At 45.0% G+C, this 18585-nt stretch overlaps 1 protein-coding gene across 3 annotated transcripts in view; it reads right to left on the minus strand.

Annotated features, from left to right (window-relative positions):
• Nucleotides 1–18585, minus strand: part of TBX5 (T-box transcription factor 5) — a 474913-nt gene that overhangs the window by 119106 nt on the left and 337222 nt on the right. For all 3 annotated transcript variants that reach the window (XM_086944743.1, XM_086944741.1, XM_086944742.1), the window contains exon 7: nt 9357–9448. In XM_086944743.1, the coding sequence (XP_086800869.1) occupies nt 9357–9448 (92 nt within the window). The remainder of the gene's footprint in view (nt 1–9356; nt 9449–18585) is intronic.

Genomic DNA, 18585 nt, shown 5'->3' on the forward strand with positions numbered 1-18585 from the left:
TCGCGCATGCGGCACTATAGGCTTCATTAACCCCCTGTAGCAGGTTGAGCTGATCCATCAGTATAAATTATACATTCATACTGGTTTGGAGGCAGAATGCCAGTAGGCAGAGGACTTTCTTGTTCGTATTGTAGAAATGCTTGTGTTTTCAAATAAGGATCAAAAACGTATTCAACATCAGTTGCAGCAAGAGAATTAACCCATTGTATCCATCTCAGATGTAAAGCTTTAGCATTAGGAATGCTCGCTCTTGTCACTGCTTCTATGGCAGGTACAAGTGTAACAACCATAACGTGTTTTCCCTGTGCGAGGGCTCTTTCTTTTCCGACAGCAGTTTGAACAGCTGTCAGAATTTTTTCTGTAGAAGTGAATTTAATTTCTGCCTGTGCGTACAAGTGTGATTTGTGAGCTATTGGTTCTTTTTCACCTTCGTTAAAAGTTAAGTACGTGAATCCGCATTGTCACTACGTTGCGTATGTTTACGTGGGTTTGCAAATGTTTTGTTGCCAACATGTCTGTTTGCAATGAACGCAAAATTTCTGTGTGTTTTTGTGTCCAATTTATTGTTTTAAAATCAGGTTTGATTAATTCGTAGAGAGTTTTAACCCTTTCTGCATAATTTGGAATGTATGTTATTCCGAAGTTCAGGAACTCTAGAATCAACAGTAAGTTTTCAGCGTTTTTGGAGGTTGGAGCAGCTAAACTAAAAAGTTGGCTGCCAGGCTTTTGCTGTCACTTGATAATTCATATGCTAGGAAAGGGACGTTGAGATGGGCAATTCTTGATTTCTTAATATTGAATTTGTACCCTTTCGAGGCGATGCCCAGTATAATGGTGTTCACCCTGTTCAAGTGCCTATCTAAGTAATCGTCTGTCAGATAGATGTCATCTACATATGAAAATGCTTTGTCATCATAAGTTTGTAGTACCTCTGTTACCCTTGCTGAGAATAACCCAGGATTATTCTTGAATCCCTGAGGAAGGCGACAGAAGTGACTATGTTTCCCCATTATTGAGAAAGCGGTCAAATACCTACATGGGTTTATATTTGTTATGCACAATGTTATTCATTAATGCCGTACTGTGTGTATTTTGCACTGCAAATGTTTTGCAACAAGAGTTTAGATGTCTGTAATCCAATATTAGACAATATGTATTGTCTGGTTTGGAGACAGGAAACAAAGGATTGTTCATGGAGGAGGTGCATGTTTCAATCACCCCCTGGTATTCAAGTTGATCTAAGATCTCCCTGACCTGTTTTTTAGCTTCTTGCTTAATTGGATACTGCCTTTGTGCAGTTGGTTGATTTTTTAACTGGATTTTATGGTGAGGGGAATCCTCATCCCATCCTACATGATTTTTGTATAATGCAGGAGCTTGGGCGACTGCACATTTCCTGGCATAAGTATATTTTAAATGAATTGGAATGTGGTTGGGGAAGGCTGGCATCATGATGTCCTCGCCATGTGGGCACTCCCTGACAAATTCTGGTGGCCAGTCTTGTTCAGCTAGAAGAATGTCATAACTCTTAGAAAGTTGCTCCCAAAAGAATGTTCTCACTTTTCTTGGTATGTCTCCCTCCATCCGGAGTGTTATTTCATATAACTTATGTGGAGAACTAACCCTGGTATCTGCAGTTTCAACTTGAAGAATTCATTCAAGTCCACCCTTCAGGTTCTGGCGAGCTATTGTAACATCTGCTGCGCTGTCCAACATTGTCTGCGCCTATTCTCCGTTCTTGAGTTGTGTCCTCAAGATCCTCTGCATGTCTGATTTTTAGACCTGCTACCTTCTTTTTGGTAAATTGAGGTTTCTTGCTTTTCTGAACTTGTTGATTGTCTTTGGACTTCATGCGTTCTTCCTTGTTTTCTGACCGTCCTCTTCGTTCACATTTCTGTGATGAAGTCTGAAAGGTATGAGAGGAACGTGTACCAGTATCTTAATGTCTATCAGGTTTTCTCAAATTATCCCTATTCCTGAGGTTATACGTCCTTTTGAAGAGCTCCTTTTGAGGAGACCTACCTCTGGAATGAGAACGCTTCTCTTTAGAAGCTATTTTCCCACTTCTTTTTAGAAGGAGTAGGAGTATTTTTAATAAAGACCTTTTCAGGACTTTCAGACAGTTGTGGTTTTACAGGTTTACCACCCAAACTGTCTCTGCCTAATTCTGCATAGGATTTTTCAATTATTCTGGCTAGTTCTTGTGCTTGCTCAGTTACATCAAATTCCCTTAACTTCTGGCGGATCACCACTGATGCTGCTTCACCTTTAATATTAGCTAATATTATTGCTGAGACCAGTTTGAAATCTTTCAGTAGTTTCATACCCAAATTTAAAGCAGGCTCTGCCCCGTATTCATTTTTAATCTGTTTCAGGATGTCGGGTATTACCGCCATAGACGGAACACCATGTGTTTTAGTGTATATAGCAGCAAAGACTGTACCCCAAGTGGTGCAGTGCTCCAGATGGGGTGTGATCCCCATTGGTAAACAGATTGTTAAAATCCTGTGTTTCTCATGAGGGCTAGTATTAGTAAATACTGCTTTGATTTTAGTAATTTTTTGAGCTATCCAAAATGGAATTTGTTCACGTTTTGCAGGTAATTTACCTATGACCGAGTGTAAAGTCTGTAGTGTAATATTTAGTGTATTCCCTTTGTGAGAATTGTGTTGGGGAATAACTGTTGTAGGTTGAACTGTGAGAGTCCGCATGGCATATTGAACCAATTGTCTATAGATTTTGATTAACTCTTTGAGTTGAGCTAGTAAGTTTACATCTGACTGTCATTAAGGCTAGGATGTGGTGTATAGCTGGCTAAAACCGGCCATGTTGCTCCTGGTCGACCTAGTGGACCGAGCCTGGTAATGTGATTTAAATGTTTTAGGGCGCCTATAAACCAGAGCTCATGCTCCTGGTATGTGAGTGGAATTGCAATATCCTTGAAAGGAATGTATTCCTCCGGTGGATCATCTTCTTTGTAGAAGTGAAACACATGTGATTTTGCTTCAGGGAAGACTATTCATGAATAGAATACCTCTGTCTGGTCATATTCATGTGCCTCTATCACAAAAACTGCCCTACCACCTCTTGATGTTAGGCCGTTTTAAAAGTTTTATAGTGATGGCTTTCCTTAAATTTGGAGGAATTAATATAGCATCCTCGTCTGTTTCTTGGAACCCTGTAAAATTAAAAACTGCATCGGCTGGACCAGCTGCAGCTCCACCAGTTTCTGTGTTGTTGCCGTTATTCAACATTACTTAATGAAATTCGCAGAGCTATTTTCAAGGAAACAAAAGATAAGGTGCACAATATTTTGGAACACTGTATCCTTTAATGCTGAACAAACCAAAAAGCTAATACATAGAATTTTTCGTCCTACTTAACTATGAAGAATATTATCCTTTTACCCACTCCAGACGTCTATTGGAGTATTACGGAAAAGAGGTCTCTGAGAAAAGCATGACTGAGTTACTCCAGTATCTAGCGTTAAATTAGTGCCTTACAAACCGTTGGGCGCCATGTACTGTAGTTCCTATATTCCCAATAGGCTCTGAGCATTGGAATAATATACACTATAGATTTGACATAGGACTGAGGTCAGTATGTCTCTATCGAGTATACCAAACTTAATTGTGTGTGCCAGCTAACTCAGAGGTCACTAGAAACTTCCTCGAGTAAACAAGAAGGGATTTGTTTCTGACAACCGCATAAACATGACAACTTTGTTTCCCCTAGACTCGAAACATACCTTCAGAGTCATGGAAACAATAGATAACTGTTTCACTCAGTCAATCGTGCATGCTTCGTTTCTACAGAGTTTGCACAGAAATAGAGAGATGGGCGTTTCAATAAAAAGTGTTTATTGAACAGTCTTCTTTCTCATGCAAGAGAGGTGAACTGCTACAATCGTTAGACAAAATGCGAAGAATAATGCGTACAGCGTAAACAGTAATATAAAGTAATACTGTAATAGCATTGTCTGTTGCTATGTCATATAAAAACATACATAAATTACACAGGCTAAAATACTCAACTGGTGCTTCTAAAATATGCCTACACCAGTGCACCTAACCTAGGTCTAGTACGAGGGAAAAAGTAGGTGTTTGTCTATTAGCATAGGTTTAGTCTGGCCAAGAATTGCCAAAGGTTTCTCTAGGTTCTAATCAGCTCCATACCTTAGAAAGAGAGAGGTTGGTATCTCTGTCTCGGGACTCGATTTCTCAACACCCCGCAAGGGGAGTCGGAAGCACTGGAGCTGGATTTCTCGGCAGGAGGATGACAGCTTCTGATCAGTGTGTCAACTGGAGAGTTGGCTTCCTTCGGCACTTGCTGTAGCGAGCTGCGTCGTGCAAGTAGGTAGTCGAACTGCACCGAAACACACCGTGCTTAGCCATAGCATGTGACGGTATATTTATACCTTGAAGGTGTTTAGGAATACCAGCTTTGACGTAAAGTCGGGCATATTAACGTCATGAATGAACCCCTAAGGAATAGATTTTCATGCATAATAATGAGTTCTTGGAGAAATCAATATTCAAGCAAGGGGAAGTCCCAAACGGCTTAAGAGTCTGGTTTTCCAAGAAATCGTTGTGACGTAGAAGAACGGATTTAAGTAGCCATGCCTGTATTTGGGTAACATGGACTATGCCTAAATAAGGACTGGATTTCTATGCCTATATAGGGGCAATGCGAATTGTACCTATATAAGGGCATGAATCGACAGGGTCTGAGCCTCCGTTACCATTTAATGAGGCCCTTACAGATGCACTCTTGGTCACCTGGGCCAAGCCTTGCTCATTCCCACCTGTACTCTGCCAAATAGCCAGACGTCATTGCAATACTCTAAGTGACCCCGCACTTTTCAACCAGCAGCTTGTAGGGTAGGCTTTCGACTGTAAAATGAACCCAGAATCTTTTATCTTTACTCCCCTGACAGGGAATCTGAAAGGATAGAAACCTTTGGCAACATGGACATAGGACAGCCCTGCATTCCACAGCACATTTCCCCCCTGAGCTTTGCTAGTGTGCTCTTGACTGCACACAGACACCCTGCTGGCAGCAGGATATGACACTTTCTGTTAGGTTGGTAGGAGATAACTTTTGACAAGTGGGTCCTGCAAATTGTTCGCCAGGGTTATTTTTTGCCATTTCCTTAAATACTAACCGCACCTTTGACAAACTTCAGAATGGCTGACAGAAGACCATATGTCTCTCTATCAGCAGCAGAAAATACTAGCTCTTTTGGCTAAAGCAGCTTAGAGAGGGTTCCAGCACAGGAAGTCAGTTATGGTTGTTACTACAGCTCCTTCCTAGTGCCATAAAAGGACAGCGTCTCCGTCCCATTTTAGAACTTTGCACTCTCAATGACTTCCCGAAAAAAGACAACTTCAATATGCTTATCGTGCCCAGGTCTTGACTGCTTTTGACCTTGGAGACTGGATGGTGGCTCCAGACCAGCAGAATGTTTATTTTCACGTGTCTGTCCTACAGGCCTACAGATGTTATCTGAGGTTCATTGTACGCCACTAGCATTTTTTGTTTGCTGTGCTCCCTTTTGGCCTTACCAGCACTCCTTGGGTGTTCACAAAAGTGATGGCAGTGGTTGCAGCACATCTTTAGGGTTCCAGTCTTTCTCTACCTCAACAACTGGTGTCTGAAGGCCCGTTTGTCACTCACCTCCAGACCACAGCAAACCTCCTGACTTCATTGGGTTTTGATATCAACATGCCAAGGTTACATCTGACTCCTTAACAGGTGTTGTCTTTCATCTGAGCCATTCTAGACATAGTGCAGTTTTTCTCCTATTCCCTTGGAACAGATACTTCAAGATATTCAGACTATAATCACAATGTTTCGACCTCTGTCCTAGATCTCAGTGAGGATAACTCTGAGGTTTCTGAGGGTGAGGTCTCCTTCACCCTGCTGCTCAAGCATGCCAGATGACACAAGCAGGCTCTGCAGTGGGATCTAAATTTCCAGTGGGCACAGCACCAGGGGGGATCTTTGCGATATGTTCCATATCTCAAAGGATCTGCTGTGGTGGCTTGGGGACTGCGATTGAATCAATAAAAGATCCCTCTCTTTACCCCTCCTGGAGCTCAAAATGAAGACCACGGCCTCACTGCTTTGTTGGGAAGTTCATCTGCGAGAGATGGAGAATCAGAGATGTCTGGTCTCTGGCAGAGGCCTGCTTGACATAAACATTTTTGAGCGGAGAGCCATCCTCATGACGTTGAAAGGGACGTGAGAACCTGGTGTGCGTGACGCCTCACACTAATTTAGACCATAAAATAAGACTGGAAAGTTGTCTCATAGTGGTAGCTATTGAATATCAACGAGAACGATCCTAAGTTACCTAAACCTACCTTTGCGTTCAGGAAAAAAAAGAACTTGAAGAGTTTGCTTGTTAGAGCAATTCCTAAAACAGAGGATACATTTTGTCAGAAATCCATCGCTGGCACACATCCAGTTAAAGGCAATCATAGATGTGGCTCATGCCAGGCTTGTGATAATGCCTTAGTGTCTAGCCGAATAAACATTGGCAACAAAAATATCGACCTAAGAACTATGACCAACTGTAAGACTGCTAACTCAGTGTATTATATTTTATGTCCCTGTGGACATCCCTATGTAGGGGAACGGGGAGAGAAATCAGACTCCATATGGGTGAACACAAATAAAATATTCGCAATGGGAAAGCTGTTGCCCCCATTGCCCAGCACTGGATGGATGAGGGCCACACTTAGAAGGAACTAAGATGGACTATACTGGAAAAAATAACTACTCTGAATGGTAGAGATGACACTAAGTACTGTAAGAAAAGGGACGTTTTTTGGATCTGGCTTCTGGATTTGCAGCAACAGGGTCTCAATGAAATGACTCAATGGGAAAATGCCCTATAGATGTACAGTTGTATCTGGTGACTGGTGTCTGCCAGAGTGTCTATCTTAGTTTTTACCTTTATTCCCCCTGTGGGTGAGATATTTATGCTGCTTTGTCTAAACTCTAATAGCCATTCCTGGATTTACTTCTTACCCTACGATCTATCTGTATACATTCTAAGCTCTAGTTGTTCCCTATCCTATCCAGCACCAGATTCAGCCATTGGGCAAACTTTTGCTCTTTATGGATTTCCTCCTACCATGGCTACTCTCTTTTTGACTCACCTTCTTGACTGGTATGCTCTAGACGTTTTAATTCCACATGCTTCGTCCGATCATATGACTGAGTGGATATTAGCCTGTATCGAATTCTATTTAATTCCATTTCCGTTGTTCCCACCGAGACATTGTTGCTGGTGGTATCCATGACCTCTGGCGTATTCATATAATCCATATTGAGTCGCGGAGATGAGGAAATGACTACGCATCTGTTGAATATTAAGGTGAGTCTTGCTTGCAGTATCCGCTCTATCACCGATTTGGTCCTTTGATCTGTTTTTTTACAAGTTTAGACTCCGACTGGACCCATCTCTAGTGTACACTGCACTCTTGCTCTGTTTGTATACACTGGTAGTCATCCTGCCATGAATTATACATCTCTGTCATGTACAATGTATCTTTTTCTGTATATTTTGGTGAGATTTTAATAGTTCTAATAGTCCCTCCTTCTTCTCCCCTCTTCAGAATAGTGGCTATTTAAAATTAGTGACCTTGCACCGGGATCTGTTAACCGGATTGACACTTATAGCTCTACTTTGCATTCTTTTAATTTGTTTCCTTTGTTCACAGAGTTTTCTATTCTAATCTTCGCCTACACTTAAGAGTATACAGAAGCACTGGTATTGGACCTGCTAACTCAAGTCTTTCATAGTTAACTGTATTGTTCTGAATTAAAATAATATTGGTGGTAACGTGCTTACATTTATAACCTGAAAAATTGGAATGATCAATTTGTCCAATCTATCTCACGCTGTTACTCATTGTATTATGGATAGGATCCTGGTGGGGCTGAATGCTTTTTAAGCATTCTTTGAATCATTCCTTTGGCTCCTTTCTCCTAAACTCTTTAATATGAGAAGACTAATCACGTCGTGTGCTTGAACCTCCACTGATTCTCTTTTTCTAATTTGGGAGTTAGGAAGACTGGCTTTATCTCTTCTTGGTCTATCAATTTCCCCCATTCTCTCCTCTCCGCATATTATCAAAATTGTAATATATTTTATGCAACTAGGTTACTTTCTGGAAGAACTAATTGCTCTATCTTGAAAGCACTGTCTCTCTGTATTCTTGCATTGGACAATCTATCACTGGTGGTGTGATCGTGTATATTCCCTGTTGGGGTCACACACTTGTATTCCAATGCTTATCTTTATGTTTATTTATTTTTCTCTAAAACATTCTGTGTGGTCCCTTGAGCATGCTCCTTTAATCTGTTAATGTATAGAAACTTATTTGTTTGGTATTGGATTGAGTAATTCTGATTGTCTGCATATTTTTATGTTTTTAGAACTACTCAAGGTAAATCATGTATTGTGCCTTCATTGGTAGACCCCTTACCCCCCTTTAATACAACTTTGATCCTGAGGAAGGTTTTGACCCTACTATCAGCCCCTACCGAAAGGCACTTCGGCACAGATTCATGGTGCAACAGGAATATTTGAACCTTCTTGAGTGACCAAGCATGAAGAAATGTCTCAATAATATACAAATGAACACATCAAATAGTGCTATTCTAGCTAGAGTTAACTGCCTCGAGACAAATTATACACACGGCTTCTGGTCTGCCTTTATGTATTGATGAGAATATTTTCCTTGGTATAAATTTTGCATAGCTATATATGCCATTTCTGCCTCTATTCCTGTTGTCTGTACTGGTGTACATATGAATATTTGCCTTTAGTGGTACGAATATAGGTGTGGGATGAGGGAGATTGTTGGTTGAGGTTTGAGTGATTGAGCATGAATGCTGTGGGGTGAGAGAGAGAATATCAAGGGGAAAAAGAGAAAACAGGAAAAGAAAAAAAAGAACAACTCTAGTATTTGTTTTTGGCACATTTACTGTTTTATAAATTATTTATACTATATTTTTAATATGATATTTAAATGATCCAATAAATTGCAATAGGATTAATAATACAGTGAAGTTAATTTTTGAATTCTCGATCCATGCCGGGTTTTGACGAATCTTTTATATTGTAGCAAGATATTTCTGCTTCTATCAAAGTAAGGGCAGGTGGCAATTAGTTCCCCTTTGTATTTTGTTCCCTTCTGTATTTTCTCTATTGTCACGAAGTATTCACAAAACTCCCGTTTCACTGAGCACCAGGTAAGATCATAAACTTTTATACTGGAAAAAATGGAGAAATAATATGGTTTTCATTTAACGAAGAGGGATCAGCTGATGGCAGTTGTTACCTCTGCATCCTGGACATCCTGTGCAGCTCCATATCATCACTGCCTCGAAAACCTTTTGCGAAAGGATTGTTCTCAATCTTCAATTGTGTGATCTGGGTGGAACCAAGATGAAAGGATTAACGACCATGTCATACAATGATAAAAGCATAATCTGACAAATAAATGTCTGCCAACCTTGGCTTTTTTTTTTTTTTTTACTGTAGACGAGGAAGATATGCCAATTTAACCATATAACTGTCTTTTACATAGATGGCTAGTTTCACTAACATACAACACCCCTTGCTTCGTTAAAGATGAAGTTCCTGTGAGAGGTTTGGGAAGCTGTGTTGCTAACAAAAATACAAGTTTATCCGGTGGTCTCTTGGTGTGTGCCTGTATTCTCCAGACCTCAATTATAGCTCGCCATCACCAGACACGCCCTCCATTAGTGTGGAGGAGTGCCGCCCTTCCCTGCCACTAGCCGCAAATAAAGCGATGATAAAACAGGTTTCTACCCAATTTTATCATCGTTTTATTTCAATTCCCCTGGACCCAACCCCAGGAGTGTCTTGGGGGGGTGGGAGGGGGAGGGTCAGGGCGATGACTCTGTGGTGGGTTGCCTTCACTGCGCATGAGATGTTTGGCCGGCCATTTCAGGCCAGCCAAACATCTTATGCGCAGTAAAGATGGCAGACCCCGTAGCAGAGGTCTAGCCCGGTAACAGGGTTCAATTCCCTGCCTCGGCGGGTCTTGGGCTCCAAATTCCACAGACCTGATAATTCTCGCCTCGGTGCCTATTCTAATCATAGAGTCCCACTCTGCAACTCTGGGCAATAGCTTGCTTAATCTCCACAACGGCCCCCACAACGCTAAGGATGCCTGGCCTCCACCCTGGGGGTGCCCAGGAGTCGACGCCTCACAGAGAAAGCCAGGACGGGTTCCACAGCGGTATTTGTACAAGCGCCTTGAGACCCTTGCGGTGAGTAGTGCGCTATACAAGTATCAATTTACAATTTTCTTTTTTTTACAGCTGCGTTGCTGGGGCTGAAGAATGCCGGCACAGGCTCTGTCTGCCTGGCAGCGCAAAGCGGTAGCCCTCAGGCCAATCATGACGTTGCCTTTCTGCAGCTTCATGATTGTCTGCAATGCAGTCTGGGTGCCTGTCCCGGAAGCAGCAGGAAGAGCAGGAAGGAGCGGACGGCGGAGGCGGCATGGGTCAGGTAAGTGTATTTTTATTTTCTAGTTTTTTGTTTTGTCCTCAATCAACCCCTCCCCTCCAGCTCCCACCTCCGGCCCGCCCCGCCACTTTGGCAGAGGACGGGCCAAGACTCACCATCACGCGCGTTATTCACAATCAAATTGTTCAAGGTTTTTGTATTACAATTAAAATATAGATGCACAAAACAAATTCTCCAGTATTAGGGGTGTCTTTCATAGATTCACATACTTGAATATTCCTCGTCGTCGAAGTGGGAGTCCCACGGTACATAAAATAGCAGTAATATATGCATATATAAGTAAAATTACCATAATTATATAAATATATATACATATATAAAATACAGTAAAGTATCCAGAAAAAAAAACCTCAAAAGTACCATAGAACAGAATAGGCCCATAGAAAGCCTAAGGGAGAAACTCAACGTAGTAACATATCAGTGTCATTATGTTTTGGTCCACATTCCAGCCAATCAGGCTGTAGCTCCCTCTAGAACCTTCTCCTCAGAAGCCCAAGTCCTCGGATTTTCTACCGCACGTCGTGTGAAGGGAGTCTCCCTGAGCTCTGCTCAGTTTTCAACTTACTTAGCTGTTTTTTCATCTCAAAATGTCTTCTTCAAGGAAATCTTTGTTCAGATCTTGTCCATCCTATGGAAAACTGCGTCTCTTTCATGAAGATCCACACAGTAAATGTATTTACTGTCTCTACCCAAACCATGAAGTGAAGACCTGTAAGTACTGTCGTACTTTTCCACCTAAAACTTTAAGGGACAGAGAGGCCCGTCTCCTTCTGTGGCTTCAGAAGTTGAAGACAACGGACACTGTGGTCTCGGAGGATGAGAGTGTCTCTTCTTTTCAGTCAAAGACCTCTCAAAAACGTGGATTGGAGTCTGAGATGCCTTCTCCTTTTCTAAAGAAAAAGAGACTTGTTGATATCTCTAAGGTTGTCTCCCCACAGGATTTACCTCCAAATGCGCCTACGAGACCTGGTTCTCTGGCGTCATTGTCCAAAGCCATGCCTTCTTCCTCTAAAATGGGCACTGGCTCGTCGATGGGCTCGTCAACACGTCCGTCGACGACATCGACGACGACGAAATCCGTGGATGCTGTCTCCACGTCGACGACAACTTGCTCTATGTCCTCGAGAACTACGTCGACGACGTCCACCTCGGCGACGACATCACATGAGGTGAGGCCCCTTACCTCTGTTTTAAAGATCTCGTCGACAGCTGCTAAATCCACCTCGTCGACGAAGAAACATCAGTTGAGACGCCTTTCGTCGACGCACTCCTCGTCGTCGACAGCATCGTCGACGGGTCGTTGCCCATCTACAGGACCTGCCTCGTCGACGGCTACTTCGTCGGCTACTTCGTCGACGTTTACCGTCGACGACGGCTTCGTCGACGGTCCACCCTTCATCGACGGTACCATCTTCGTCGACGAGCAAGTCCTTTCCTAAGTCACATCCGTCAATGGATTCCTTGCCTGTTGACGCAGTGCAGACGCCACAACCGGCTGTTGACTCTTCCATCGCCACGTCGACGGGCTCGTCGACGCTGCACCATTCTTTGGCCACAGCTACCACCTTCACAGTGGTTACTGCTTCTATGCTCAAACGAATACCTCTAATTCAATTGAGTCCTATTAAGAGTGGTTCTACTCTTCCTGACAAATTATTTCAGTCTGCAGAGGAGGACTCCAATGATGATTCAGAGCACGATAATGCCTTTGTGTAGGAAGGTACCTCCTGACTATGGTTGCCCCCAACTTTTTGCCCTGTGTTTTAGCTGGTTTCTGTCATAGTCGACCTGGGACCCTGCCAATCAGGACCCCAGGCCTACTGCTCTCTCTGTAAAATGGATTCCATGTACCTTAGGTACATTACCAATTGGTACTGGGCCACCTTATCAGACCCTGTAACTCAGGGCATAGGTGTACCCAGGGCCTACCAGGGGCTGAAGCATGTATTATGCCACCCCTGGCTGGCCTCCTAAATCTGACACAACTGGCTGCATGACAGCTGGGGCAAAGTCGTGTAATCACCCTTTGCTGTAGATATAGTATACCTATATCTAACCCTAAAAATGGACACACAGATTCCTATCAGTCACTCCTATGGCAGGCCTTGACAATCCTGAAGGCAGAGTGCTTGGAATCGGGTGAGATGGTGCTCTGGCATGAGCTGAGCCTGTCTGCAGCATGCGGAACCAAGTCCCAATAGCTGTTCCATGATATCGCATACCATATACTCTTAAGTGCATTATAATCCTCGCGGTTATATGCTAACTCTGGTATTGCTTTATCAAAACATGTCGAGTAAGGTGTCATACGAATTGGAATACTAACCCCTCGCCAATTCTGGCGACGGGGTTAGCATTCCACCCTTCTAGAGGGACACGACATGTATGTAACTGTGAACCCCGGTTAAAGTTAAGCAAAGCCTCAGCTCCACAAAATGGATGCTGCCACCACAGACACGAGTCTGACCTCCTGCTGCTGGGAGTCCTTCCAGCGAGGAGAGCCTGGACAATGGGTTTCCTGTCCGGGGCGTTGCTAGCACCACCCCAGACAGGGTTTTGTGTATCCTGGGTAGGCAGGGCTTTACAGGAAGGTGACTGCTGAGTGACACCCCGGTGCTCACTACGCATAGGCCGGTCCGAACCAGTTCCAGGGGCACACCAGCCCCTGGCCTGGGGAAAGTCCGGCATGGGAGAGGGGTGTAACCACCCCCCTCCTAGTCCCACCCATAGGCAGGACCTAGTCACCGGGTCAGCCCCTTTTCTTACTATAAAGATAGGAGCGGGCCCCTTGTTCAAATTAGATCATCTTTGGAATCAAGACACGACTTTCTGCGAAAGGACTTCAAGATTTCTTCTTCAAGATTCTCCCTTGTGACTAAGGAGTAGTCACCCTGCATCCGCAGGCACCATCCTAAGAACACTGCGGTCTGCTGCAAGTCCTTCCTCAGGAATCCGACGACACAGCTCGACGAGACCCGGCTTCCCTGGCACCTCTGACCTCTACTCACCTCTACAGCCAAGCTGAGAACCGTGAGTGCGACGAGACCTCGAGGGACCGGCTATCGCCAAGACTGCACGACTTCTTTACAGCACGCCCGCCGAGTGACCCTCTGGTGAGTGCTTTGGGGTCAGAGAAGCCCCGACCCTGAGCAGCTCCAGCACCGAAGTCCAGCCTCCCAGCATCTCCACGATCTGCGTGGGGCCCTTCTGCTTTTTGCTGCTCACCGCGTTGTTTGGCTACTAGCCCGCTGGCTTGTGGCCTTCTTAACGACGCCCGACGACATCACTGCTGCTGGTCTGGTTGCTCCAGACTGGCCCTTGCTCCCTTCCAAAAGAGGAGCACCCCGGACCCTCCTGGTCCACTCCAGACGCCATTTTAGGTCCACCTCGTGGGCTTGAATTAGCCAAGGCTTTGTTGCCCAATCCTGGGTCCAGCGACGCCGACAGCTTCATCCATTGTGGGACAGCTCGCTCCTCCATCCTGGTTGCCGACAACGCCTCCTGGTCCGTGAGATCTGCAGAGCCCAGCGTCACCCACTCACCTAGTCGAGGTGACTACCATCCGGTGCCCTCCTGGTGCCACCTGACTACTGGCTAGTAGTCACGAACTTGGTCCCCTCTGCTTTCAGGTGTCATCCATCTTCAAGATCCAGGCTTGGATCACTTCGAACTCTCTTCACTGGTCGCCTGCCAGCATCTTTCTTCCAGGCTCCTGGTCCGACTACGAGGATTCCCGACGTCTTTTGAGACATATGCAGCTGCAGCCCCTGGGCTAGGTAACTTCGGCATTTCGGTGCCCCAGCATAGCCTCACTATCCAAGGGTCAGAATCCACTTTCGTTTTCCTCCTACCAGGTCGGGTTCGCCCGAGAAAACTAACTTTGTGAAATCTAGCTACCATAGACTTTGTCCCGCATCACGCGTGAGAGTGCACACTCTGCACCCGAGTCCCCTGGGTCTCCTAGAAGTAATCTAACGATTCTATAGTCAAGTCCTAGCGATTCCAAAGCCTATTAGTACTGTACTTACCTGCTAGTAATTTCGCATTCCACTTTCAGAGTATATGGTTTTCCGTGCCCCTCGGGCATTTGTATATACTGTGCTAACTTAAGTATTTTCGTAAGAGTTTTGTTTTGTGCTTAGTACCCTGTCCTCATAAAGAGTACAGGGCTGTTGTGATTCTAATAAATACACTGTTTATTTTCATAACACTTGTGTGGTGTCCTTTCACTTGGTGTTCAAGGGGTATATGTGTGGTATAACAGCTGGCTTAACACGCCCTCTCGAGTCTTTAGCCTTAGACTGCTCGTATCCACGCTACTAGGATAGCTGGTCTATAAGGTTGACTTACAACCAATCATCAATAAGGGTTGTTGGACTGATACATAGTGATCACTAGAATAGTGAGCACTGCATATCAGGCCACCTTCTCACACTTTGGACAAGCGACTAGTCCATCCGAGCTGCACATCAAGTGCCAGGATTATGATGAGGAGGAGGAAGAGTACGTCGAAGATGGGACAGAACTTTTTCCAGTAGATAGGTCAAAAGCACCTATGTCAGACCAAACGACACAGATACCACTTTCTTTGGTAAGGAATCTGCAACACATGCTGGATGATTATAACCGCAGATTTCCTCCATCTCGGCCTGTTTCTCCAGTCCTGCAACCTCCTCTGCAACCACAAGCCTCGGCACCAGTTCTGTCACGGTCACCGGTGCGTGCCCAGCCTGATACGGACAATGACGATCCTGACCCTCAAAATACGGATCCAAATGATGATGACGACAATGCCCTTCAAGAGTGGGATGATTACAGGGCTCACACACCTTCAACTCTACAAACGTCGCCATTAGCTTCGTCTCCTGTGGACATTGGCAGCTTCCACAACTTGATGGTCCGCGCTGCTAAGAGGTTTCATCTCACTTTGGACGTCCAACAGACTGACTGTTTTCTCTACGATTTTAAAGACCTACCTCAAAGGCAAACTCACACTATCCCAATAATTGACCACATTTGGGATGAAGGTCTCAAATTAATGGAGCGACCGAATTCGATCCCAGCTGTCCTGCCAAGAATCGATAAAAAATATAAAGCACCAGCAGATTCTCCAACATGTTTGGTGTCTCAACCAAAGGCGGACTCTGTCATTACTCAGGCGGCTCAAAAGAGGTCTCGCAATCCTTCCACACCCCTTACTTCTCCTCCAGATCAGGAAGGCCGAAAGCTGGATTCCATAGGGAAAACGTTTACTACCATGGCAGCCACCACTGTAAGGGCAGATAATTCCTTGGCTATTCTTGGGCGCTATGACCGCCAAATGTGGTCCGAGATTGCAGCATTGCTTCCACAACTTCCGGATGCTATTCACGCAGAGGCACAAGCCATCATTCAGGAGGGTGAAAAAATCTCTTCAGAGATCATTGACTGCGCCATTGATATCTCCTCTACGGGGTTTAGACAGTTGGCGGGAGCTGCTGTTTTAAGGCGTCAAGGCTGGTTAAAATCAACAGCATTTCGCCCTGAAGTCAAAGCTAAAGTCCTCGATCTACCTTATGATGGTGAATCGCTTTTAGGAAAACATGTGGACGAGGTCCTCAAATCAATCAAAAGAGACACTGATACGGCCAAGGCGCTGGGGTCTCTCCAATATAAAAAACGGCCTTTTCGAGGAGCACGTGGTAGAGGTGGCAACTTTTTCACTTTTCGTGGATCAAACTAATATTGCTCCTACAATGACAACCGGCAAAGACAAACTTACCAATCCCAGGGTCGTCAGACCTCCTCCAGACCATACCAAAGAAAAAACTACCTACAGAGGTGGTTCAAATGCAAAGAAACAGTGACAGTCCCAGCGTCAATTTTCCACTGACTGTAAGAATTGGAGGTCAAATCTCAAATTACATCTTGAATTGGTCCAACATTACTTCCGATCAGTGGGTCCTAGATCTGATTTCAAAAGGACACACCTTGGAATTTACAAAATTTCCTCCAAATCGCCCTCCTACTGGCCCGCCTCCTCCCCATTTCAAAGACCTTTTGACTCAAATCAAATTAATGATCAGGAAAGGTGTTATCGAGGTAGTACCACAAGGCCAGCAGGGCAAAGGGCTTTACTCCCGCTTTTTTCTAGTCAAGAAAAAATCGGGGGAATGGCGCCCAATAATGGATCTACGAGCTCTAAATAAATTCATCACGTCCAAAACTTTTCAAATGTTGACCCTGCTCCAGATTCTACATTACCTCAATCCCGGAGAGTTCTTCTCCACGATCGACCTCCAGGATGCATATTTTCATGTGCCGATCCACCCCAGGCACAGAAAATATCTTCGTTTTACAGTCGGACATCTACACTTCCAATTCAGAGTCCTGCCATTCGGCCTCCGTTCAGCACCGAGGGTCTTTACCCAGATCATGGCCCCGGTAGCTGCTTTTCTGCGCCTACAAGGCATACAGTTTTATCCAAGAGGAGTTAGACAAGCAGTGGAAACAGATTTCAGGATCATTCAACGACAGGATCCTTCTCACGCCCCGCATTCAGGAGACTCTAGAGTGCTGGGCTCACCCTCCGAACATTTCCAAAAGTTGGTCTTTTCAAGACGCTGCTCCGACTCTGACGCTTACAACCGATGCGTCCCTGGAGGGCTGGGGAGCGCATCTCGAAGGACTGTCAGTACAAGGGAAGTGGACTGCAATCCAACGCACTTGGCATATAAACCGTCTAGAGCTTCTGGCAATCTTCCTTGCCCTGAAGTCTTTTCAACGGATTTTTCAAGGCCAATCTCTGCTGGTGAGGACAGACAACACCACCAGCATGCATTACCTGAACAAGCAGGGCGGCACAAGGTCCCTTCTGCTTTCCCAACAAGCACAGGAGATATGGAAATGGGCGATTCGTCATCAAATTCATCTAACAGCCATCCATGTGCTGGGTGTTTCCAATGTTCTGGCGGATTCGCTCAGCAGGTCTCTCTCGGACAACCACGAGTGGGAACTCAATCAACCAACTCTCGAGTTCATTTTCCGCCAGTGGGGCCAGCCGCAGATGGATCTCTTTGCGACTATCACCAACAGAAAATGCCAACGCTTTGCAAGTCTTCATCGCCACAGAGAGTCGAACGGAAATGCATTTTCAATCAGCTGGTTGAACAAATTCAGCTACGCTTTCCCTCCACTTCCTCTGATTCCGCGCTTGTTGCACAGTATGAGGCTTCAACCCTGCCATATCATCCTGATCGCACCCAAGTGGCCGCGGCGCCCATGGTTCTCGGACCTGCCTTGTTTTCCCAGAATGAGCCAATATCGCTTCATCCTCTGCCTCACCTCCTCACGATGCAGCAGGGGCAAATTTGCCATCCGGATCCAGCATACCTTCAGCTCCATGCCTGGAACCTGAACACCATGAATTTGCGCGTCTGACCATCGATGCTGACTGCAGAGAGGTGTTAGGGCACGCCCGTGCTCCTTCCACCATTGAAACCTATCAGTTGAAGTGCAAGCGTTTCTGTGTCTGGTGCCACACCAAAGCCTTGGATCCGATGACCGCCAAACCAGAACAGATCCTGCCCTTCTTCCTATCCCTTGCAAAGTCAGGACTTTCCCACTCCACTCTGAAGGTATTTTTGGCAGCTCTCCCCTGCTTCCGTCATGATGGTTCTACCTCGCTGTATTCATCTAGAATCATCCAACAGTCTTTCAAAGGCCTCTTCCGTATGTTTCCACCCATTCGTCGTCCTCCGCCTGCTTGGCGCCTAAACCTGTGTTTTTCTCAGCTCCTCCTACCTCCTTTCGAACCCATCCATTCAGCAAGCTTAAAATTCCTCACGTGGAAAATTGCCCTATTGCTCGCCTTGACGTCATCTAGGCGTGTCAGTGACATTTAGGCATTCACAATTCAGCCTCCTTTTCTCCAGTTCTTAAAAGAGGCTGTTATGCTACGTACTAATCCTAAATTTATTCCGAAAGTCCCCATTGATTTTCATCTCAATGAATCGGTCATTTTAAAGACTTTC

Source organism: Lissotriton vulgaris, chromosome 11 (assembly GCF_964263255.1).
Source record: "Lissotriton vulgaris chromosome 11, aLisVul1.2, whole genome shotgun sequence".
Taxonomy (NCBI): Eukaryota; Metazoa; Chordata; class Amphibia; order Caudata; family Salamandridae; genus Lissotriton; species Lissotriton vulgaris.